At 49.3% G+C, this 24,224-nt stretch overlaps 1 protein-coding gene across 2 annotated transcripts; it reads left to right on the forward strand.

The window, feature by feature from the left end:
• Window positions 1-211: 211 nt before the first annotated feature.
• Window positions 212-20,642, forward strand: PTP4A2 (protein tyrosine phosphatase 4A2). 2 transcript variants are annotated; one of them, XM_050326413.1, is made up of 6 exons: window positions 212-347; window positions 8,176-8,876; window positions 10,240-10,332; window positions 15,064-15,194; window positions 17,155-17,229; window positions 18,266-20,642. In XM_050326413.1, exons 2-6 carry the CDS (start codon window positions 8,781-8,783, stop codon window positions 18,372-18,374), a joined length of 504 nt encoding a protein of 167 aa, XP_050182370.1. In that variant the 5' UTR covers window positions 212-347; window positions 8,176-8,780; the 3' UTR covers window positions 18,375-20,642. The 2 variants fall into 2 exon arrangements, with proteins under 2 accessions (XP_050182370.1, XP_050182368.1); XM_050326411.1 differs by lacking the exon at window positions 212-347 and adding an exon at window positions 1,913-2,169.
• The last annotated feature ends 3,582 nt before the right edge of the window (window positions 20,643-24,224 follow it).

Raw genomic sequence — 24,224 nt, forward strand, 5'->3', positions numbered from 1 at the left:
TCCCCTCCGGCTTCCCTGGAGGCCCCTTCAGCTCCTGCGAGGTCTCCACGCAACCCTTTCTCCTCCACGCCCGCATCCTCCCCCTCCCCCAAACCTCGCCGCGAATGGTCGCGCCCATCGCGCTGCCCCCGGGGCGGACCGTACCACCGGCCCCACCCGCGGGGGGGGGTGGCGAAGGGGCGGGCCGTACCACGGGGGCGCGGGCGGCGGGGGGGGCGCGGCCTGTGCGCTCCGGGCCGTGTGGCGGCGCGCGGGCTCTCGGTGTCTCCGGCCGGACCGGGCCCAGCGCTGCCCCAGCCCCGACCCCGGCACACCCCGCCCGGCCCCCGGCCCGCTCAATGCCCAGGGTGAGGGGGCGACCGGCGAGGGAGGGGGAAGGAAGTTGAGGGAGGGAGAAAAACCGGGGCGGGGGGTCCCGGTGGTTGCCTGGGAGGTTTTGAGGGGATTCCCTGCTCTGGGAGGGCCTCCCTTAGGCCGCTGTGGGTGGTTTGGAGGGTTGTTTTGTGCTCTGGGGTCTGTTGTTGGGGGGCCCTCGGGGGTCCACGAGGCTCTGGGCTGAGGGGCTTATTTGGGTGGGTTTTGGGGGTCCGCAGTGTTCTCTCTGGCTGTTTTAGGGGGTGTTGGGGGTCCACGAGGTTCTCTCTGGCTGTTTTAGGGGGTGTTGGGGGTCCACGAGGTTCTCTCTGGCTGTTTTAGGGGGTGTTGGGGGTCCACGAGGTTCTCTCTGGCTGTTTTAGGGGGTGTTGGGGGTCCACGAGTCTCTCTCTGGGCTGAGGGGCTGGTTTGGGGGGTTCAGGAGGTTCTTTCTGGGCTGAAGAGCTGTTTTAGGGGGTTTTAGGGGCCCACGAGGCTCTCTCTGGTTTGGGAGGGTCTTTGGGGTCCGCGAGGCCCTGTTTGGGCCGAGGGGCTGGTTTGGGGAGTCCTCCCTGCCCTGGAGGAAATTCCCGGCCTGTGGGGCTGGTCTGGGGGATCTTCCCAGGCCTGGGGGTCCTGCCTGTGAGGAGGAGATTTTGGGGCTTCTCCTTGTCTGTGGGGGTCCCTCCTCTGATTCAGGGCTGGTTTGGGGGGGTCCTGACTCACCCAGTTTGGGGTTTGTGTGGGTCCCCCCTCAGCTGGGAGGAGAGAACCCCAAGGGGACGTTTTGGGGGAGGGAGGACAAGTCCCCCTGGTCGGTGTTTTTTTGGGGGGGTTGTTCCGGAGGGGAGGGCATTTCCTGTGAGACTGGAACAGTGGGAGGACAAGGAGATGGTGTGGGTGAAGGTGGGGGGTTGGAGGGGTGTTTTTGAGGGAAGGGGGTGCTTTATGTGGATGGGGGAAGAGTTTGAGGAAAGCTGGTGGGTTGGGGTTTTTTTGGGAGGGAAGGGGACCCTGCCTTGTGTCAAACGTGGAGACGGTCTGTAAAAGGGGGAGGATTTTGCTCTGTGGTGAGAAAACCGAGGGGGGGATATTTCTCAGGCTGGAGGGGGCCGTGTGGGGCGGGAAAGGAAGGGTGTCCAGGATGTGGTGGTTTGAGTGGGGGCAGGGCCGCGAACGCCCGGGCCGGTTTGTCAGGATAAAGGGCTGCCCTGTGGGATTTGGGGCTGGAAGAAGGGGGGGGAGCCGATGAGATGAATTCGATGAATTCCGGCGCAGGCAGCGCCTGGAGAAAGTCCTGGTGTGGCCCAGGGTGCTGCTGAGGGTGACCTGCAGGAAGGGCTGAGTCAGGGAGGGGTGGATTTGTTGGGAATGTCGAGGGCGAGGAGCCCTGAGACGGAGAGCTGAGGTCTGGGATTTGGAGCGCAGGTGAGGCTGTGGGCTGGGGAGGGCTTTGGGGCAGGGATGGGGGTGGAAGTGGCCTCGCTGCTGGTGGTTCCTGGGTGTGATTAGTCACGACGTGTGTTCTCTCTCGGGGCAGCCTGAGCTCGCTGGTTTCGGGGCGAGGAGGAGGAGGAAGGCACAGAGTTGGCTTTTCAAGGCTCCTGTATAAATGGAAACTCGCCTCGAAACTCCCCGAACGAACCAGGCAGGGTCTGACTCACAACTGCAGTTAGTACTTAAAGGAGAGAAAAAAAGAGAAACCCACCACTAGAGCAGCAGCCAGAAAACTCTATCTCCTTATGACTCAACGTGTAGAAATACTTGGATTTAATCAACTCAGCTGCTGGAGAGGAAAGATCAGTCGGAGTTAAGGTAGGAGTGGGGATGCACAGCCAGGAGTGGGGGTCTCACGCAGGGTCTAGTTGTGATGTTTTTATGCACATCTCTCATCAGCTTCAGGGATTCTCTTCAGGTTTAGCTCCCTGCAGGTATCCACCCCTCTCTTCCACACAGAACGCTCTCCTGTCTCAGGGCAGAGCTGGGCTGTGCTCCCAGGGCTTCCCTCGCTCCTGCCTGGACTTTGCCCCCCTGGAATGCCGTGTCAGTCACCTGTGGTGAGGCCTGGGAGGGAGAGGCAGGTGATTCATGGCTCGGGGAAAGGCTGCTCGCTTTTAGGAGGACGATCCACAGCTGGAAAGGCAGGCCTTGAGATGGTGTTGGGCCAGCAAGGGGCTTTTTACGAAAGCATGGAGTGACAGGACACCGGGAATGGCTTCCCACTGCCAGAGGGATAGGATAGATGGGATATTGGGAAGGAATTCCTCCCCAGGAGGGTGGGCAGGCCCCGGCACAGGTTGCCCAGAGCAGCTGTGGCTGCCCCATCCCTGGAAGTGTCCAAGGCCAGGTTGGAGCCACCTGGGCTAGTGGAAGGTGTCCCTGCCCATGGCAGGGATTGGACCTGGGTGAGCTTTAAGGGTCTCTTCCACCCCAAGCCATTCTGGATCCTGTGGTTCTAAATGGTGTGTGTGGGTGGTGTATTTTGCCCGTGTTTCTGGAGGGGAAATCACGTTGCCAGTGAGGTGCTGTCCCTGCACCAGCAGAGAGGAGCTCACTGTTGTTTGGTGCCTTTGGATTAGCTGGACAGCTGGAGGTTTAAAACAGCTCTGTGTAAACATTGGAAAACAGCCCTGATGGCTCGAGGGTTTGGGCTGGAATTGCTGCTCTTGGGGCAGGTGAGCTGAGGAGGTGCCAGCCCGGGGAGCTGATGTGTCAGGGGAGGATAAAACACCGTCAGTGTTGCTGTTTATTTTGGTGTCATCTCACGGCTCATTTTGCTGACTGTGAGGGGGATAAATGAGTCTTAAACCTCTCGATCCTTCCTCCCTTGTGACTCTTTGGACTCAGGGTTTCTGGCTGCACTCAGGGCAGTGTCAGGGGCACCTTTTGGCTGCCCTTGTTTCTCCGTGTTCCACGCTAAAGAGCGGAGTTCTCTCTCCCTGAAAGCCGAGCTCTGCCCCAGAGAACGGACTGTGGGCTGGAACAATTGGGACTTTGTGGACATGCAGTGAAATCTGTCAGTCAGCTCCAGTCTCAGTTGTCAGCCTGCCTTTAACTGCCTCGGGAGCAGGGAAGAGGAGCCATCTCCCCACCACGGCGTTTTTCCAGCGGAGGTTGATGGCACATTCAAATAAGTGAGATGAGTAAGGTGCAAGTAATTCAACTCTGCAGCTTCTGTCTTTCTGTGTGATTTGAAATTGCTTTTAAGTCCTGCTCGACTTGTTAATGGGGTTTTGGGGGTGTTTTTGATATTTCAGCTTAGAAGTGTGAGAATATTTAGGTGTTGGTGATCAGGCAGGACCGTGTTTTCAAAGACCAGCAGTTTGTCCAGCCTAGGCAACCCAGCATTCCCACTTTTAGGAATGAGTTACTAGTGTCACATATTCATGAAATAATTTTTGATTTTACTTAAATATAATCCTGTGACTTTAACAGGACAGTAGCTTAAATTCCTTTTTTCGTAGCAGGGCCTGTTGGTTTTGACTTCAAACAGCTTGAGTAACTTTGACTTCAAACACTTTTAGCAACTTTAAACTTTTTGGGCATGGTATGCAAATGACATTCAAATGTGCCCTCTGAAGGATTTTTAAAAACCTAAGTGGTGGGTGGGGGAAAGTGTTCAACAAAACCCCTGTGTCAGAACAGCGATTTGAGGACGAAGCAGGTTCTGTTTCACAGCAAGGAGAGGCTGTGGGGCATAAAACATAAAGGCTGCCAGTCCTTTCTGGAAGGTCTAAGGCAGTGTCCAGTCCCTTCCCACTGTCTCCAGGGTGATACAGATACAGAGCTCTGACCTCACCCACATTTAGGGATGGCAGCTGAACTTTGCCTGCGTTCTCTCAGCCCTGTTCTCACCCCGACCCCTCACACGCCTCATCTGCCAATCCTCACCATTTCCTGACGCGGCACTTTGAAAGTTCTTTAGTCTGGATGGTTGGTTTGGGTTTTTTGTTGTTGTTGTTGTTGTTGTTCTTGCTGGGGCAGATCCGGATCTGGTGCCGTGGGTTTCACAGAGCGCCTGGGTTAGTGCGAAAGGAAACGAGTGAGTCACCCCCGGAGCTTGTCAGCAGGCAGGGAGGGAGCTGGAAGGGAGCTGGGAGGCAGCCCCGCCGCCCGCGGGGGTGGAACAGGGTGGAACAGTGAAATTTTTGACCTCACCCCTCTCCAGGCACGTGTCACTCCGAGCAGGCTGCCTTCAGACAGCGTCCAAGGATCTCATCCAAGAATGTTCGTTCCAGAGGTTCCTTTCTCTGTGTGCTGGGAGAGGGTGTTTTAGAAAAGGTGGTTCTTTTTGCTCCTTCCTGATGTGTTTCCACTGGTTTAAAGGGCTCGTTTTGGAGGTCTCCGAGTTCTTTGATTGGAAAAGCACCTCGTGCTCTGGGTGAAACAGGACATTTTGGGAGTCTAGGGATGGAGTGAGGGTCAGTAGTGGGGCAGTGGAACCTGACACAGGGTCAGGAAGAGCCTGGCTGGGCTACAGTGGTGTCAGGATGGCAGGTTTTATGGGATCCAGCTGCTGATTGCACGTGTGGAAATGCAAGGCACAAGAAATGAGATTTTATAGGAGGGGGAAAAGAGGAAAATTCAGCAGCTGACTTTGTTAACACTGAACATGTATTCCCACTCAGAGGAACAAAATTATTCGAGGTGGTTTGAAAATCCTGGCCTTGGCAGCACCAAAGTATTCCTGTAGCTCTGAGTGACAGATTAGCAGGCTCTGCTGTGCATCCTGTGCACTGGGCTATTTTGAAAGGGGATCCCAGTGACCTTTGCAGGGCTCTCCATGTTTTGCAATCCCTGGGAGCTGCAGCTGTTCCGAGCTGTTTCTCTCTCCCCGTAGCCGAGGCAGAGTTTCAGTGCTGGTGGAACTGGGAACTCCTCACGATGTCATTCCTTGTTTTCCATGAGACCCTGGGCTGGTGTAGGCTCAGCCCAGAGCAGTGAGTGGAGTCTCTAATTCAGGAGTCAGTTCAGAACAGCCACTGGAGATGAGGGGGTGTCAGCTTTTTGCTCAGAGCAGTCTCAAGTGGAGCTTCTGTCGAGTCAGGGACTCGTGTCACTGCTCTCTCTCTAATTAGTGCTTACCCCAATTTGTTGATGCTGGTTAATAGGAGTGCCCCTCACCTGTGCCTTCAGCACCTTCCTGCACGTTCATGGGATTTTGGAGAACGTTCTCCTCCAGCTCTCTCTGGCTGCGTGGTGTGAGGGGAGCTCAGTGCCTGTAGGGTCTCTGTGTGTGTTCAGTTATGACTGCAATTAATCCCCTCAATTAATCCGTCAGTGGGTGCACAGCCTGTCCCAGCTCCCCCCACCTGGTGGTGCAGATAAACATCTTGATTGATGAGTGTTCCCTGATATCCAGCACCATCAGGAGCTGACTCCCAGGCATATCTAGTTCCTTTCAGCTCCAGGGATGTTTATGGCTTGGCTGTCTCTGCTCTCCCTCCTGCCCTGGCTCCTGATGGAGCCGTTGCTGTGGAGTGTTGGGATATTTCTCCTCCCTTTCCAGGGCCAGCCACATAAAACATGTTGTAATTTTTTGGTTGCTGTCCATGTGCTATCTCACTCTCTTATGTATAAAAAAGCTGGAGGTTAATTGGCTGAAAATATTGTTCCTTCTTTTCTGCTGTCCACGGGCCTGGTTACAGTTGATTGTCACTCTTGGGGTTGTGAAGTGCAAATTTCCTTGATAGCACAGGGAAGGAGAAATGTTTAAAGTATTTACTTTGGGGAGATCAGAAGTTGTGGACAATGGGGCTTTCCCTGGTTTTAATTTAATTAATTAGCAGCCTATTTTTTTTCTTTTTAAACCTTAGCAGTTGGCAATCATGGGAGGAAGGAAAGGGATCTGTGTCAGTAACCAAACCTGTAAAATTAGAGCTGTGTGCTACATAAACTTCTTATCCTTCTGGAAGTCGTTTTTTTCAGCCTTAAATACAGTGCTTTACATTTTTAATCACTCCTCAGCTGTTTAGCTAATTAAATGCTTCAGGACTATTCCTCTGGGGAAGGTGGGATGGTGCCATCCCTGTTCTGCAGAGGAGCTTGGCCAAGGTGCACCACATCATCATGTCATCTCCGGGTGTCCTTTCTTAATGACTTGGTAAATTGTTTGCTCAACAGGCTTTTGAAACAACTGGGTTGAAATTCCCTCTTAAAATTAAATAGGACCTAATATTAAGCTCCTCCCCTCGGCACAGTGTGCTTGGGAATGCTGGAAGCCTCTGCATCCATGTTTGGATCTCCTGTGCCAAGATGTTGACCAAAGTTCTTATTGAAATGACCTTTTTAGGTCCTCAGAAACTCATTTTGAAGCCCTTCTGTCACCTGAGTTTGCAGATGTGGGCATGGCTGGAGTGTATGTTCAAATGGAGGGAAAACAGGGCAATATTTGCCTGGAAAAAGACTTCCTTGCCTCAGGTTTTGGATGCTGTGGCTGTTCCTGGTCCGTCACGGCTCCAGCAGACCAAAATCCATCCCAGCAAACCCCCTGAGATTCTGGGATGTAAACGAGAGACTTGTGACAGATGTGCAAGGATTGGCAAGTGTGAGGACTTGAGTCTGATGTGTTTAGATGGGACTCTTCCATCTGGGGTGAGACTTAATCCTGTAGGCATTTACACTGATAAAATATTCCAGGATTCATTTTTGAAATTTGTATTTCAGTCACTCAGAGCAAGAGCTGCGTTAAGGTCGGGGGAGGTGATTGAAAACATCTTTGTTCCTGCCTCTGGCAACCTAATTAATATATTTTTTTGGCACTGAAAGCTGTACTTTAAGGAAATAATTGCTGTTCTTTGGGTGATTTTTGACTTCATGTCAGTGAGAAAGGTAATTTCGTAGCACTTAATTTGCCTGGTTTTAAAGCGGGGATCTCATTAAACCCTTGAGCACTCCAGAAGTTTGGGGTGTGAGCTCCATGTGTGTGTTTTTCCCTAATTGTCCCCACTTGAATGTGCCACGTTGACCTTTCCACTCAAGTTGAAGGTTTGCGACTTCTGGCTGCGAGTCTGGGTTTTATTCAACTGATTTAAACCTCCTTCCTTAAAAAAGAAGCATCAGCAGTGATTCTTTGGCTTCCTTATTTTTAAATGCAGTGAAAAGGCCACATTACTTATTTAGTATTTCAACCTGAAATGGGATAACTCCCATTTTCATCCCCCTAAATTCCGTGGTTAAAATGACACCGTTCCATCTTTTATTGCCGTGGCTGAAACATCTGTATTTCAAATCCCGTTGTGTTGGACTGGAAGCTGTTGTGTCCCTTAATGCCCTGCTCTGTAAACAGAGATAAGACTGAGAATAACTCAAAGTTATGATAGTTATTACTAAAATAATTGGGAATAACTAAAAGTTATTGCTGCCTAAACGGCCCTTGGGTCATTATTTTGACTGATTTTCCGGAGGACGTTTCCCTTACCCCTGTTGGGAGTTGGGGAGTGCTGGTGGAATTTATCCGCCAGCAGAAGCTTGAATACCTGCAAAATTGATTATACTCGTAATACCTTACTTATTACACTCTTATTTCTGCTCGCCCTGCTGATTAAAGTTCAGAAAATAAAGCCCCACCAGCACTTTCTGGTGCACAGTTGGGCTGGAGCCGAGCAGGTAGGACTGCCCCTCTGGACACTGCACAAAGGAGGGGACATGAGACATCCTGAATATTGGGGCTCTCAGGAGCCCGGGGAAGACTGACCTGTCCTTGTTTGTTTTCCCGCACCCCCTCCCTGGTCATCCAGGGGCGTTTCTCCGGGCGGGTGGGTGGTTGTTGGTGGGAGCAGAAGCGCCCAACGCCTCTTTGTTCTCCCCGCTGTTCTGCAGGTGTCCCGTCGGAGGAGACGTCCCACCTTTATGGCGATTCTGAGCGCCAGGGCAGAGTTCTGCCAGGCCCAGCACAGCCTCCTGGCTCACAAGTGAGCTCAAGGGCAGGGGGTCCCACCCACGTGCCATAAAATTCCTTTGCCTCGGAGACCCCGGACACAGCGGACACACTCCAATATATGGGATATCCCGTGCCCCTTGGAAGCGCATCCCTGTCAGTGACTCTGGCAAAGCTCAAGCGTCAGGAAAACAAAGTGGAGAGGAAAGCTGCCCTTACCTTTTTGCCTCACCAGTGCCTAAATGTAGAACAGGCTGCCCAGCCCTGCATGTAGTCGGAATTTGTGGAGTCTGGAGGAAACCACCCGCAGCAGTTGAGGCCCAAGTTGAGTTCGAGCGGATTCTGAAGCACACCTGCTTTTCTGGAAGTGACATCCATAAGGAACAAACACCTCAAAGCAAGCTCTGATCAATCCCAGGCTTATTAGTGGTCTTTTTGATGTTTTCTGCTGTGAAACCTTTCCAAAGTTATTGATTTTTTTTTTATTATTATTATTTTATTTCTTTTTTTTTTTTTTTTGGGCCCCTTACACATTTTATTTGCCATTATGAACCGTCCAGCCCCCGTGGAAATCACTTACGAGAACATGCGTTTCCTGATCACTCACAACCCAACCAACGCCACCCTCAGCAGGTTCATCGAGGTAAGGAGTCAGAAATAAGTGCCCTTCTTTCCTCACCTGCTCATAATTCCTCTGCAGGTGCTGAACTGTCATTCCTCACACCTCCTGCTCAGTGCTTTGCCTTGAAACTCAAGGTGTTTTTATCTTTAATGTATTCACATTCTCCTGGCAGCACAAGAAGAGAATCCATTGATGATTTTTTTTTTTTCTGAACTCCTGCACTTCTTTAATTGCAAGAGGCTGGGTGAGCTTCCATTTTGGAGTACAAACACACCCCCCCATCCTCCTTGTCATCAAGGATGTTACTCCTTGCACGAGGAGAAGGAGTTCAGACTGAAAGAGGGGAAGTTCAGGGTGTGTTGTCAAACTGCCCTGCCCGTCCCAGAACTGTCAGGGATTTCAGGGGCTCTAACTTATCCCTGAATTTGGCTTCAGCCTGGGGTGAGCTTGGGAAGAGTCAGGCACAAATGGGTGCTGGGTCACGCTGTTACTGTCACACTGGGATCTTAAATATGGCAGGATTCAGTTTCCTGAACAAGTAGCAGATGGCATCATCTGAGAAGTAGTAGCACAGTGGATTTCACAGTCTGCTTTGCTCCAAACCTGCTGGATCTTTGTGCCCTGTCTGTCCTACATCGAGAGGGTTCTGTCTGCTGTGTGTGGGTTTTTTTCATCCCAGAGAGATCCTGCCATCTCTTGCTGATGCCTGACAGACTTCCATCACTCACAGCGTGCTCTTCACCATGGATCTGCTCAGATATCAGTGGTTAATTTTCTCTGAAAGCCACATTTTTTGTGTCTTTATTTTCCCCCCCTTCCATTATTGCGGCTTGTCCTCCTTTTTTCAGGGGTCTTGACTCTGGAATAGATATTATTGCTAATTATAAGACGTAACAGTGATTCAGTCCAAACACGAGGGGAAATTCTGCTGGTTGTGTGAACCTTCAAAGTGAACTGGAACAGCTTTTGTTTGATCTTCTGATTATTTGTCTGGCACGACGTGCTACTTATAGTGCATTACCAGGAAGCTGGAATACGGTGGGGTGTGTGTTCTGTTCCTCCCTGCCTCCAAATGTCAACACTGGCTGAAGCAAACAGTCCCTGACTTCTATTTAAAGAGAAGAAGAAGCTGCTTGGAGAATATGAGCAGCTATTTTAACTTTGCTCTTGCACATGCAATTTTTTTTCCCCCCACCTTGGCGTTTCCCCAGAGAGGAAGAGCTCAAGAGGTGGTTCTCGTTTTTCCTGTCACTTGTAACCTGCCCCTTAGCCCCTTCCTTGGGGAGGACTGTGTGTGTAAAATGTTCTGGTTTGGAGCTGAGGAGGAGGAAGTTTTTTAATCCATCCCTCCCTGTCCATGCTCACGTTTCCCTTTCTCTTCAAGGAGCTGAAGAAGTACGGAGTGACAACCTTGGTGCGAGTCTGTGATGCCACCTACGATCAAGCTCCTATTGAAAAGGAAGGAGTCCGGGTTCTAGTGAGTTGCCTTTAAAACTGTCTTTAAAAAAAAACAAACAAAAAAAGCACATTTACATGTCTAGAAGTGGTGGGGAATTCTCCTTCATGCTTGTGGCTGTTTCAGCTTGGCCAAAAGTAACGTGATGCCCAGCATCAGTTAAAGGTGGTTTGGAGAAACTCGCTGTGTTTGGTGATTCATCACTGTTGTCTTCAGTTTGGGGTAGAAATGTCTCTTTCTGGGTTTGTTGAGATATTTTGATTTGCCTCTTAGTGAACAGAGTGATACTAATCCAGTGTCCAGCCTTGTGGTTTGGTCCTTATCTGGATACATCAGTTCTTGGCTCTGCTGTTGGGTTTGCTCAGGACTCAGATTTCTCAGGACTCCCTTTTCTTGCTCTTAGAAAAAGTGCCACTTTTTGGGCCTGTAGCTGATAAGCTGGTACAGAACACGGTGGACTGGGTGTAGCAGGATGGAGCCATAGAATCATGGAAGGGACTAGGTTGGGAGGGACCTTAAATATCATTTAATTCCAACCCCCTGTCCTGGGCAGGGACACCTCCCACTATCCCAGGTTGCTCCAACCTGGCCTTGGACACTCCCAGGGATGGGGCAGCCACAGCTTCTCTGGGCAACCTGTGCCAGGGCCTGCCCACCCTCCCAGGGAGGAATTCCTTCCCAATATCCCATCCAAAGGTACCCTCCTCACCTCTGAAGGGAGCCGGGCTGCTGGTGGCTTCCCAGCTGAGCAGGTGGAATTCCTTCCCTGCTTACTCACAGCTGACGTTATGCAAGGGTGTCTGACTGTGGGCTGCTGTTGCTCGCTGTTTCAGGGGAGGTTTTTTTAAGAGGTGTGTGCTCACTCTGAGCTTGCAGGCGGTGTTTTTCCAGGCAATACTTCTGAATTATTAGAGTGTGTCTGATACAATCAGTTTGTTTTACTGGAGTGAGTAATAGTCTGTTGTGAGGGCAGAAATTGCATCTCTGTGTTGCAGGTAGTCAGCTTTCCATTGCCTCTTGCTTTTTATGGCTCTGACAGAGGGAAAACTGCAGTTTTCCATTAGCAGAAAAACTTATACCCTGGCATATCTGTGAAAACTCCCCATCCAGGTCACTCAGGTTTCTTGGCTCCCAGCCCTCCTCAGCATTTACTCCAGTTCCAGGCAGCCACGTGGGCCTCAGTGTTGTTGGAAAAATCAGTCACTGCAGGGCTCTGCTCTGGAACAGCATTTTTGCTCCCTCCAAGCTGGCTTGGACTTGGACATCACAGTGTTTTCACTGCTCTGAACCCTCCAGCTGTGACACTCCTCAGGTTGCCAGAGGCTGGAAGGATTAAACTTGTGGTGGAGAATCCCTCCAAGCCCTGATTTAAGCTGGGGCTTAGGAGAGCGTTCCTGTGCCAGAGGGGAGGGCTGAGTTGGTCCCAGAAGCTGGAGGGCAGCGTTGCAGGGAATTCCCACCTTCTCCATGCCATGGCCAGGCCCTGGGGCAGCAGCAGGAGCCAGAGCTCTGTGCCCCCCAGAGCCTGAGCTTCCGAAATTGTGGGGGGATTTTGGTTCTCAAGAAGTCTTTTAAAAACCTCAGTGCTGCCTGGGCTTGAACTGAAAGCAGTTTTTTGAGGAAGCTTTGCTAAAAAAACTGGAAATGGTGTTTCCTCCAGCCCTGCTGTGTCGTGGAGCCTTTCCCTTGGAGCAGCCCATGTGAGAATCTCGTGTCTCAAGACGTTTGCCTCAGCCCTAACAAAGCCAAACGATCCCAGTGCTTAGTGTTCCACTGCTCCAGGAGAGAGATAAATCCACCAGGCATCTGCTCAGGGTGACAGAAAGCAGGAGGTGACAGGGCAGGTTCGTGCTAATGTCATCGCTGATGCTGACCGTCCCAGTCAGGAGGTTGTCTTGGTAATTTACTGTATTGCTGCAGTGTTTGGCTATTTGAGATAAGCTTAACGACTCCCTGACACGGCCACCTCCCACAGAGCTTTTCCTCCTCCCCACGAATTCCTGCTCTTTCAGAGCAGGCTCCAGTCGCCCTTCACAAACGGGATTGAATTACCTCTGGCTGAGAAAACAACACGCCGCTATTTAAAGCCAATATTTGCTCGCAAAAAAAAAATCACATTAAGATTAAAAACACAGCCTGGGAGAGATTAGAGTCTGTTTTAACGCTGCTGAGGTCAAAAGCTTCGTGAAACTCCCTGGAAATGGGAGCAGTTCGGTGAGCCTGGATCACACGCTGCAAGATGGGGGGGAGAACGTGGCAGCTCCAGAGCTCTTTGGCAGATGGCACAGTGAGAAAGTGGGGAATGAGATGTTCCCTGGTTGAAGTAGTACTACTGCGTGCACGTGTTTATCAACAGAGATTAAGTGCAGGGAGGCAGGAGGTGGGGATGGATTTAGCTCCTGTGGGCTCGTGCAGCTCTTGGTTGTGTTCGTGTGTCAGGTCTCCTGACAGAGATGTTACATCAGGAAAACCGGTGGGTTTTTCCTGGAAGTGAGGTTTTTTTAACACTGGTTGGCAGCCAGGGAGGCTGTGGTGGCTTTGTTCACCTTAAAAGATCCAAGGCACATTTCATTGTTCTCCTTCTCTTAGTCCTCGATTTAGTGGGTCAGGCTTTCTTTACACTCTGGCCCCCCTGGAACAACCACCACCTGAATCCTGCAGGGAGTGCTGGAGGTGGGAATTCATTGCCATGGGGTTCTGGGCTGGGAGGTGGGAGGTTCCTCACTGCTGGCTGCTGTCTCATCCTGCCCAGCTTCAGGCACAGTTCTGGCCATTGATAATTTCAGGATTTTTTTCATGGGTTTTGAGGTGTCACCTCAAAGTCCTGTCCCTGCTTCTCAGCCATCTTGGTTGTGCTGCAGCCAGGGCAGACCCAGAGCTGTTGACCTGAGCAAGGGCTGCTCCAGGGAAAGGGAAATAAGAATAAAAACCCTTTCCTGCCTCTGACCCTCCCCACTGCTGCAGGGTGGCACAGAAGAGCTGCATTTTCTCTTTGTGCCATCTCATCCTGGTTATTAATGACTGTTTTTGTGTGGAGCTTAGCAATTGCTTTTCTGTCCTGTCTGACAGCAATTCTGCTGGCAGAACTCATAATCAGGGAGGGAAAAAAACCCCAGACCTGCAAACTTCACTGCAATGACTCCTCTAGTCCCAGAATTATTCTGGTTGCTCATTCCAGGCAGTGTTTTATCAGTGCCATTCCTGAGAGGTGATGCTCTGTGGGGAAATGGCAGTGGGGATTAATTCAGGAGCTGGGTGGATATGAAGGTTAACGTGTGAGCTAAAGCCGTGTATTAAACTCCTGCATTTGGTGTGAAGGAAAGGATTTAATTTAAATTAAATTTAAACACTGAACTGATGTGGGAATGCTGCTCTCTGCGAGGCAGCTTCAGAAAGAAGCATCATCCTGCCTCCTCTCTTGGCAGCCTGTGCCTCTCTTCCTGGGACAGTGGGTGACACAGTCCTAAAATAATCCAGCCAGCACTGTGTGATTGAGTGGAAAATCTCATAAAAGCCCTTTTATTAGAAAGAACAAGTTTTACTTCGTGATCTGATTTCTGTAGCCTTTTATTTTGCTGTGTTGTCCCAGATATTTTTGATTTTCCAGGTACTTTAAAAAAGGATTTCTCTGCACTCTCCAGACTTGGTGTATCTTTCTGAATTGAGCACATATAAAGTTATTCCAGTGGCTTAAAGCTTTTTGCTTTTATTTCCACCTTTCAGCTTTAAGTGCCAACACATTTCTAAGGTGCTCTTGGGCTGTGCTGAGCTGTGTTTGCTATTCAGGAAGTGTTGGAGTAGCAATAAGTGCATTTCAAAATGAAAAAGTCTAGTGTTTTTTTTTTTACCTTTAGTTGTACTTGTTCAGTGTTCCTACGTGGTGCTTTTGGACTTCAGAAAAATATTATTTCATCATAACTTGTTCTCGAGGCACCACATGAAAGGCTTGGTTTTGGCTGATGAGGGAAGAGGGCTCCTTTCAGAGCAATTTCCTTCCATTTGGAGAGGCTGTTGAATAATGTGGAACTCTGGCTGTGAGTTTCTCTGGTAAAATACATCACAATCATCTGAAGAAAAGTGCTAAATAACTCCTAAATATTATTTTCCGCTGACATCCAGGAGTGCTCCTTCTCCAGCACTCCCCGTGTCCCAGGATTTTACAAAGCATGGGATGTTGGGCTTGGGCTCCAAGTGGAGGCCCAACTTCCAGGAGGGCTTTGTGGCCTCAGGAAAATGGGAAGTTCCTGCCGTGTCCTTTTAATTACAACCTTCTTTATGCTTGTGAATGTGGGGGGTTTTTTCCACTTGAAAAGACCCAGGTCATTGTTAAACTGCTGGTTGGACTCGTGGCAGCTGGAGGAGCTGATCCATCAGAGCTGTTACGAATTGGTAGGAACAGCTTCTCCTGCACAGAGCCCGAGCTGCAGGAGAAAGTCTACAGAGTTCTCATCTTTCACGTGTTTATTTGAAATGCCTATTGATTTTCACATATTTTTAATAAAATGGGATTGCAGAGGCAGCTGTTCCTCTGAAAACTCTGTAGCTGCAAAGGAGCCAGCGAAGGGCTTTATTGAAAAGCGCAATTAAATGGTTGTTAAACATTTAATGTTGCGTTCTGGTATCGACCTGTGAACTTGTGTGCAGCCAGAAGAACACCCGTGGAGCTCTGTGTGTGTGTGTGTGATGTGCATTTCTTTTGGCTGGTTGTGCACTTCAATCCCTGCAGCTGATGGAATTCTTTCCCTTCCAAAGGACTGGCCCTTTGACGATGGAGCACCACCCCCGGGTCAGATAGTTGACGACTGGCTAAACCTTTTGAAAGCCAAATTCCGGGAGGAGCCCGGGTGCTGCGTGGCTGTGCACTGTGTGGCAGGCTTGGGAAGGTCAGTACAACTGCTTTTAGTTCCTGTCTTTGGGAGGGAGGTCGTGGCAGGTGTTCAGTCAGTCCCAGTTTTTCTGTTTTCTCCTAAACAACGCTTTCAGCCAACAGCACCAAATTTGTGTCTCTGGAGCAAGAGAGAGATTTGTTGCAACCTGAAAAAAAAATCTTCAGTCATTTCTTAACTCTGATCAAGGGTGAGAGGAAGAGCCTTGGAGAGGTTGTTCAGAACAGTTCTGTCAGTCATGAGTGACACACATTAATTTAAAAGTCTGTGTCTCTCTCTGCTAAAATAGTAAAAGCTCTTGTTCTTTTTGACACAGTACAATTTTTAAGTTTTTGTTTTTGTTTTAATTTCCTCCTGTGTTTTCAACTGGTAAACTGTCAAGCATGTGGTGATGAAAAAAGGCACTGGGAAGAGCTACTTTAATTACTTTCTGACTCTCAAGTGGCTTCAGTTTCAAGAAGTCAGCCTTGTATTTCTTGCTCACTTGCAGATGTTCCTCTCCTCACCACTGAAAATACAACTCCCTACTTTGGGAAGAACCTTTCAAGATAAAATTGGGGGGGGAAAGAAAAACCTCAGGAGGGCTGGATGTCACATTCATATTCCCAAGTGTAATCCCTGGATGTTATGTTTATCCTATGGGCTGGGAGGAAATGGAACTTAATTGTTTGTATTCTTGGAATAGCCATGGGAGTGTTAATATTTCAGGGTATCAGTGAGTGGGCGAGAAAGATTAAAGAAGTCAGGCAGGCCCAGGGTTGGAGTGCAGCAAGTTCTTAAATTTCCACCTCCAGAGAAGGAGAGAGGGGGGAGAAATGGCCAATATTTGAGGACACAAGAGCCAAAACCCCAAGCCAGTTAAGGTCTGTTTATCCATTTCTGCTCTATTTTTACCCGAGGAACATATTCAGGAAGGTGGGAGGCCACGTGGAACTCAAGTGATTTTTTTTTTTTTCAGCTCTCCTGTCCTTGCATAAGAGCAGGGCAGGAGCTTCTCATCTGCTCTGGGTGGCACAAGCACAACCAGAGTTCAGCTGTGCTTCCAGAGGGACCTTTTCCTGCCCTTCTCAGGCCGCTTCAGGCAGAGGAGAAGGCAAGAGCTGCCCAGATTTTGGGATTAACCCAGCAAACTGTCTTACCTGTAGCAAGGAATTGGAGCTTCAGCTCTAGGAAAGGGGTTTTTTGTTTTGTTTTGTTAAAACAAAAGTGACCTTTTGAAGTTTCAGATGGTTTCCTTTGGAAAAGTGAATAACTGTGTTTATGCAGGTGCAGGGTGACAGTGGGAGTTGTTCCTCCTGAATTATGTTGTTGTTTAGTACAAGTTGTCCCATTTGCTGGCACCTGTTTGGTCCTCCCCTGCTCCACTCCTAGAGGTGCCTCTTGCACTGTGTGTTTAGCTGGGTGAACATCAATCCAGGAGAAAAGTCAGTGTGTACTTGGGATTTCTGCTTGTTCTTCACACTTGACTTTCCAAAATGTGGATTCCAAGGTAAAAAGTTCTGTTCTGCTGCCCCTGGAACGCCCAGTTCCTTTACAGGATGCATTAAAAAAATAAATCTCTCTCTCTCTCTATAAAGTCATCTGCTCAGTGCTTCACAGATCTGTCTCCCATACAGCTAAATCTACAGTGTCAAAGGCATGCAGGAGGTATTACAAAGTAGAAAATGAGCTTATGGTGAAATAAGAAAGCATAAAAATGGAGAATTATGGTTTCACGCCCCAAACACTAAGGAGCTGCTATTGATTTTTATTTCCTTTCGGTGCGTGCTGGAAGCAGAGCTTGTCTCCTTAAAAAGACATTTTACATTAGGCACTCAGCAGGCAAATGTCTTTCTGTAGGTAATGCTTAAAGAGAAAATACTTGAGCTGTTTGTTTTTTTAGATTAATTTGATGAGTTTTGAAGGATCCAACGTGTCCTTTCTCCGGATCTTCCTTACATATCGATTTCTCCTGCAGGGCTCCTGTTCTGGTTGCACTTGCTCTCATTGAATGTGGGATGAAGTATGAGGAGGCAGTTGAGTTCATAAGGCAGTAAGTTAAACTTAAATCTTTCACTTCATTGCTGTGTTTGACCAGCCTGAGCCTTCAGCAGCGCTTGCTTGGGTTTTAGTGTATAATACATGCTAAAAATACATATATCTGATGGTATAATGGACACAGCTTTGCTGGGAATGCTGAGCCTGGGGCCCTTCCCTCTCTTTGAGGATGAGGATTAACAGGTGAACTCTCTCCCTCTCCTTTCAAAATCTGGGTTTGTATATTAAGCCATTGACCAAAGGCTCAAAGATTCTGATTTTTTTGGAGGGGGAAAAAAGGTGTCCAGGCTGGGACATTAAAAATTGCTTCTAATTAATTAAAAAATGAGAAATAAAATCCTGGCGAGGTTGGGCCAGCAGGTTGGGTGAGAACTGCAGCACTGCTAGGGTTGTCCTGGGTGAGTGAGACCCACCCAGAAATGTCTGGGAAATAGAACTGGGCAAGGATGAGGCTGCAGAGCTCTGGTTTGGAGATAACATCAGCTCTTGAAATGAAGCTCAGCAGGTGAGATCTGTGTTGAATGAGCTTCGCCAAAAAAGCAATTTATCCTTTTTTGGCTTCCCAGGGTCTCCAGTTATCTTTGTATTGCTGTCAACAGATTTATTTCTGAATTTTTCCTTCTTTAAAATTCCTTTTCTCTCTTCCTGGGTATGCTGTCTTTGATACCCAGAAACTTTTTTTTTTTTCCCTGAGAACCTCTTATCTCTCCCTATCTGAATGTCAGGGTCTCACTTAGCTAATAAGGGCCACCTGCAGGAGAGGGTGACCTTGGTGCTCTTCCATCAGATGGAAATAAACTCTCCCACTCCCAGAAAACATGCTGGAATTTGCTAGATTTTTACTGTAAGACTGGCAGGCAGGTGATAAAGTGCTTGTGCTGGGGCTGGGTTATCCTTCCTGGCAGTGCTGATGGACACAAATCCGAGCCCAAACGCTGCTTTGAAAGGAGCTCTCACCTGCCTTGGCATTTATAAGGTGACTGAAGCAGTGCTTTTCCCACTGATACGAGCCTTCATTCTCTCTGTTTTAGGAAAAGGAGGGGAGCTTTCAATTCCAAACAGCTGCTTTACCTTGAGAAATACCGACCTAAGATGAGGTTACGCTTCAAAGATGCCAACGGTCACTGCTGTGTTCAATAAAAACGTGGTCTCAAACGAAGGCACAACTTAACATGGCTCTTTTCTGGACTCTTGGCACCTGGAAATGTGAATCTGGAATCAAACTACGTCATCAGATTAGCGATGTGGAGTCAGTGCTCCTCAACCTCTGTCCTAAGGGTGATGATGATTGAAAAAACAAAACAAACCAATTAAAAGATAATAATAAAAGAAACCCCCCTCCCCCCAATTAAGAGAAACATTTCAGTGAAGGATTGTTTTCTCCTCAAGCTGCAGTTTGAACACCTGCAAGGAGAAAATCACTTTCTGAACCTTCTGTATTTTTAACTTTTTAAGAAAAGAAATAAAGTAAACTTTATGTCTAAGGAAAAACCAGCAGAGCATTGGCTTGTGCAGAAACTATTTTCTTGATTTGAGGGAAGCACCCCCCAGTCAGGGCCTGAGACATGAATTCCTCTTTTTAAACTCTTTTAAATGGAGTTGCCTTTTGTTTTTTAACCTTGCTGGGACCTGGCAGACACAGGAGGAGGAGCCTTTGTTGCTGTCTGGGAACAGTCTGACAGCCTTAAGCCCAGTTTGGGCGTATCCTAGAGATTGGGTGATGTCTGTGTCCTGGAGTTCAGGTGTGGAAAAAAAAACTAAACTCCTGGAGGGCTTTAACAGAAATCTCACTGCCTGATACCTGTGGGGAATCTGCTAAAGTCCTTTGCTGAGTGGTGGGAGATTGTGTGTGTGTGTGTGATTTTTCTCTGTGTGTGTGAGTCTGATTTTTTCCAAAGAATTTGGCTGAAATGTTAATTATCTTTCTGTTGCTGGACAGAAAATCTATCCTGGCAGAAGACTGATGTTCCAAAGTGTCCTGGGTGAGCGAGGGGCAGTTCAGATAAGGACTTAAAATTAATTTATCTGTCACAAGGAAGACGGAGAGGCTTTTTGCTGCTGTCCAGATTCTCTGCCTTGGCTGAGCACAGGAAATCAGGATTTGGGGGAGGGTCTCATTGGTACCCTGTGAGGTAAAGATGAGTCAAAAACTGGGGTGGGGATTTCCCAGGCCTGCCCTCACGGACAGCTCAGTTTAACCACTTACTGCCTTGTTATTTTTTATTAGGTTCTTTTGGAGGGAGAGCCTCTGGTTCCACACCAACAGGCCTGTCACCGCTCACCCCAGGAACACGCTGGTTTTTGGAGGGTGGACTGGCACCATCTCCTTTGTGTGGGGCCCTTGGTGCTGCCAGTGAATGAGCCAAGCCAGTTTTAGAGCCTCTAAGGAGCAATTTTTTGGCCAGGCTGCTTCTACCAAACACATGTTACTGTAGTGCCCTGCCCCAGCAGCGACTTCTGTCGGGAATATCCAGCCTTGGAAGGCTTTGGATGCAGGTTTAGTGTCCTGGGATGCTTTGCTGGGGAGCACCAAAGGCTGGTGTTGGGTCTGTACCTGCAGCAGGTGTGGCCTCGTACCCATCTCTTCCTGATACCTCAGCAACTGCCTGCCCAGGACTTCCCCCTCTTCCAGACTCCTGCTTTTAGTCTGCAGCTTAACTGTGCAAAACCACAGGTAACAGACTTTTATAGAGTCCTCTTCCTGGGAGAGGTTTATAAATTTAAGCGAAAAAACCAGGAAAAAAAAGACAGGTACTTGTCGAGCCCCTCAGGGGAGATCCACGGGGCTCTCCAAAATCCAGTGTGTCCCTGCCTCGAGCTCCTTCCTCCCTGTACCACGTGGAACGTTTCTGAGCCTTTCATAGACAAAGGAGATGCAAAAAGTGTTTGTGGTGTGGGTGTCTGGTGGTGTCTGAGTCGGGGTGGAAGGGAGATGGTGCTGAAGTTACCAAATTCTGGCCTTTACCTTCCCCTCACCAACCACAGGCCTGATGTTCTTAACTGTCCCTGCAAGTGAAAAGTGATGTTTTTTGAGTAAAATGAAATACTGATGTTTATTTAAAGCTGATTTGACAAATTATGGAAGTCAGATTGGGGGGGAGGGAAGGTGTTGAGCTGGATTAAAACCCAAACCCCACGTCCATCTGAAAAACGAAAACAACAATAAAACAAATTTGATGTGCTCTATGTATAACTTTGCATTCTTCCCCCTTAGTTTTACTCTTGATTAATAATGTACTGATTATCATATGCTATGACTCTGCAGCCTTAATTGAGGGGGAAAAATAGTGAGAAGTGCAGATTGTCACCAGAACGGGGGGGATGTCACTGCGCCCGTGTCCCGTAGGCACAACACCTGGATCAGCACTTGAACGTAGTGCAATAAAGTTCTTGCAGTAAAATACCTTCCCTCTGGCTCCTGATGAATTTATTGCAGCTCATTAGGGTTAAATTGATCTTTGAATTTTGTTAACTTATCTTTCCCCTGAAGGCACGAGTGTCCCCGGTGTTGCTGATCATCGCTGTCGGTTCCCCGTGGCCTGGAATTGCTGGTGGGAAAAGCTGTTTGCCCTTGGAGAGGGGATGGTGCTGCAGACAGAAACAGTTCCCTGCCTTTCAAAAAAGAGGGGAAAAAAAAAAAAGTGTAAACTTACCTTTAAACAAACCGAACAACAGCTCTGAACTTTCCCAAGAGCTGTCCAAGATCTGTTGCCAAACCCTCTGGACAAGGCTCAGCCCCCAGCCTTGGCAGCACCTGAATGGGGAGATTGTTTTGGGGTAACAATGGGGGGATTTTGGGAGCCCTGGATCCCAGTCCCTGTCCCTTCCTTAGCAGTGGAAAAGGCCATTGATCTGTGTTAATTTATTTAAATAATATAAGGTACTGTCTCTGGGTGTCGCAGATAAGGATCCAATCAGCTGTGCTTTGCTTTGCCATCAGAGAAATATGTTCTTTGCAAATGGGTGTTGTGTTTCTAATATTTATCAGATTTTTCCCACTGCTAGAACAAATTTTTAGTCCCTGTTGGCTATGGGATAATCAACCACTTGGACTGGGACACTGGGAAGTTCCAGCTCCTTGTTGTGTAGGTTTTTTGTTTGTTTGTTTGTTTTTAACACCAAACTCTTGTTTTGTTTGTTTTTTAACATTTTCTACCTTTTTGTTACCGTGCACTAAAGCAAAATGTCTTGATAATTAAAGGCTACTCCGTATAAAAAATATCCTGCACTTAATTGGAGCTGAGATATCCCTGTGTGATACAAGTCACTTGTTCCTCTTGTTAATTTTTTTTTTCCACTTCACATCCAGGCAGCTTCAGCTGCTGATGCTTTAATTGGAGATAACACTTAATCACATCCATATTTATATCACTTAAAATGCTACTTTTGGAGCAATTAGGAATGAGAAGCAGAGTGGAGTGACTCTGCGTGGGGAGGGAAGGTGCAGGAGTCGTGGCTGGCTCTTCAGAGAACACTGGGATGGTTTGGGTTGGGAGGGACCTTAAATCTCATCCCATCCCACTATCCCAGTTTGCTCCAGCCTGGCCTTGGACACTTCCAGGGATGGGGCAGCCACAGCTTCTCTGGGCAACCTGTGCCAGGGCCTGCCCACCCTCTGGGTGTGTTTTTAGGTAAAAGGTTGTAAATCATTTCTTTAACTTGGTCTTAACAAACTCAGTCTTTTAAGCCTTGCAGGTCTCTCGGAGCACAGCTGGACCCACAGCCCAGCTCTGCAGTGAGTTACATCATCCCACCCTGAATCACCATCATCAGTGCGTGAAGTGATGTAAGTGAAACCTGAATTCTTCTTCCTGCCACGTAATCAGGCTGGATCCTGCTGCTCCTGACGTGGGGGGGGACAGCGAAAAGAAAACTGGCTGTCCCGTGGAATGGACTGGCAGATTTTGGGTTCCACCCAGGACAGAGCTCCCCTTCCTGGGCTCTTGCCCTTGCCTGGAGTGTGGAGCAGATCCTCGTGCCAGGGGTGTGGTTGGCACCAGGTACCTGGGGGTGTAACCAGCGAGGACCTTGTGCCTGGAAAGAGCTGTGGGTGGGATGTGGAGGCTGCCAGAGCAGCTGATTTATTCTGGCAGGGGCTGGAGCATTGCTGGGCTTTGAGGGGGTCTATCTGTGCCTTCTCTTACAGGGCTCAACTCTGGAGCTGGAGACCAACGAGGGACACCAGGAGCCAAAGCTGGAGGAAAATCCCCGACCCGAGTCTGTGGATGGATTGGAAGAGCTGAAAAGGGGAAAAGCAGCAGGTAAGGAATCGCTTCTCTGTGCCAAATGGGAAACCAAAAGCAGTGATAACGACTCCTTCAGGGGTGCAAAGAGTCAGTGAGGGGAGGGAATCTGGTCCCAGGGTGTGGGACACCCTCTGTGGTTCCTGAAGCTGCTCTGTGGGGCAGCAGGGCTGGGTGTGGGTGGCTGGAGTGCTTTACTGAAAGGATTCTCCCACTGCCATCCCCCTGAGGGGGATGCACGTGCAGGGAGCCCGAGGATGGCAGGCTGTGGAAGGCCCCTGCTCCCAGCCAAGCAGGGGGGCTGGGGCTCCCAGCATCTGCAGTGTTTGCAGGGAACGTGGAGCACAGCGTGACCCCCGGGCTGAAATAACACTCGGGAAGCCCTCGGGTTGTCTTTGGCAGGGCCGTGTGTTTGTGGGGCTCGTGGCCTTCCTGGGCTCCTGTTCTGGAGCTGTTTGCTCCTCGTCCTTGTCACCCAGGGGGATCACTGGCTCGCTGGGTGGCACGGGCCTGCTGAGCTGGTCATTCCAATTGGCTGGGCTCGGTGCTTTGGGGCACCTTTGGCCGTGGATGATTCCACATGCAGGCAGCCTGTGCTGCTGCTCGTGATTTACTGTCGGTTCAATTTCCAGCAGTGAAAGGGAAGGGGACGTTCCTGCATGGAATAGGGATGGCTTTAGCAGTGGAGTCACAAATTTTCCTGAGCAGCAGGGCAGTGAAACCCCCATCAGGCTGAGTGGGGCTGGGGGGAGATGTTAGAACAGCAGCAGCGTGTTGACATCTAATCCTGGCTGCTGCCTGCGAGCTGGGAGTGCAGGCAGAGCCTCCTGCTCCTCTGAGAGCTCTGATGGGATCGATATGTTCCCGCAGAACACTTCAATCCCATCACTCCAGCCCTTGGCAGGGAGGGCAGGGCAGCATCTGCTGGGCTGGAAGATCCTTGACTCGTCCTGACAGTGAGACGTGGGTCCTTCTGTGTGTGTTGCTTGGGGGCAGTGAGTGAGTCAGAGAGTTTGCTGCCATCAGAGGAGGCACAGGGGAGATAAAAATGCAGATGGGATGGACTCCCTGGGGATGGAGGGGCTGGGTGGTGCTCTGGAGGAGGCAGCTGCAGTGTTTGTACCCGGGGGACCCGTGGTGTGACCTGGGCTGGAGCAGCTCCTGCCGGGGTGGGTGTGATCCATGGATTTCTTCCCTTCTCTCTCCTCCCTTGACGCCGAAAACAAGATCATAGAGTCATTAAGGTTGGAAAAGACCTCAAAGAACATTGGGTCCAACCTTTGATTGATCAGCCAGACCTTGTCAACCGGCTCAGGGCACCGAGTGCCACGTCCAGTCATGTCTTTAACACCTCTGGGAGTGGTGACTCCACTGCCTCCCCATCAGCCCATTCCAATTCCTGACAGCCCTCTCTGTGGAGGAGCTGAAGGGTAACAAAATACTGTCAGGCTAGCAGGGGAAAATCTGGAGGAGGGAACTGCATCATTCACAACTGAATAATTCCAACCTTCCCAACTGTTCCTTTAGCTCCCTGCCTTGCTGGTCACGCTGGGAGCTGTGGGACAGGGACCTGGTGTCACACACAGGCTTTTGGGGTGTGCTGCTAATTCATATTCATGGTATTCAAAGCCAGGCCTGATCTTGCCATGGAGTGGGGCAAGGAAAAAAAAAAAAAAGGGATTCTATTAAAAAAATAGAAGTGTTGTCAAGGAAACTGCGAGTGAGGCACAGAGAGAAGTGCCCCCAC

Source organism: Myiozetetes cayanensis, unplaced genomic scaffold (assembly GCF_022539395.1).
Source record: "Myiozetetes cayanensis isolate MyiCay16 unplaced genomic scaffold, myiCay2020 scf31, whole genome shotgun sequence".
Taxonomy (NCBI): Eukaryota; Metazoa; Chordata; class Aves; order Passeriformes; family Tyrannidae; genus Myiozetetes; species Myiozetetes cayanensis.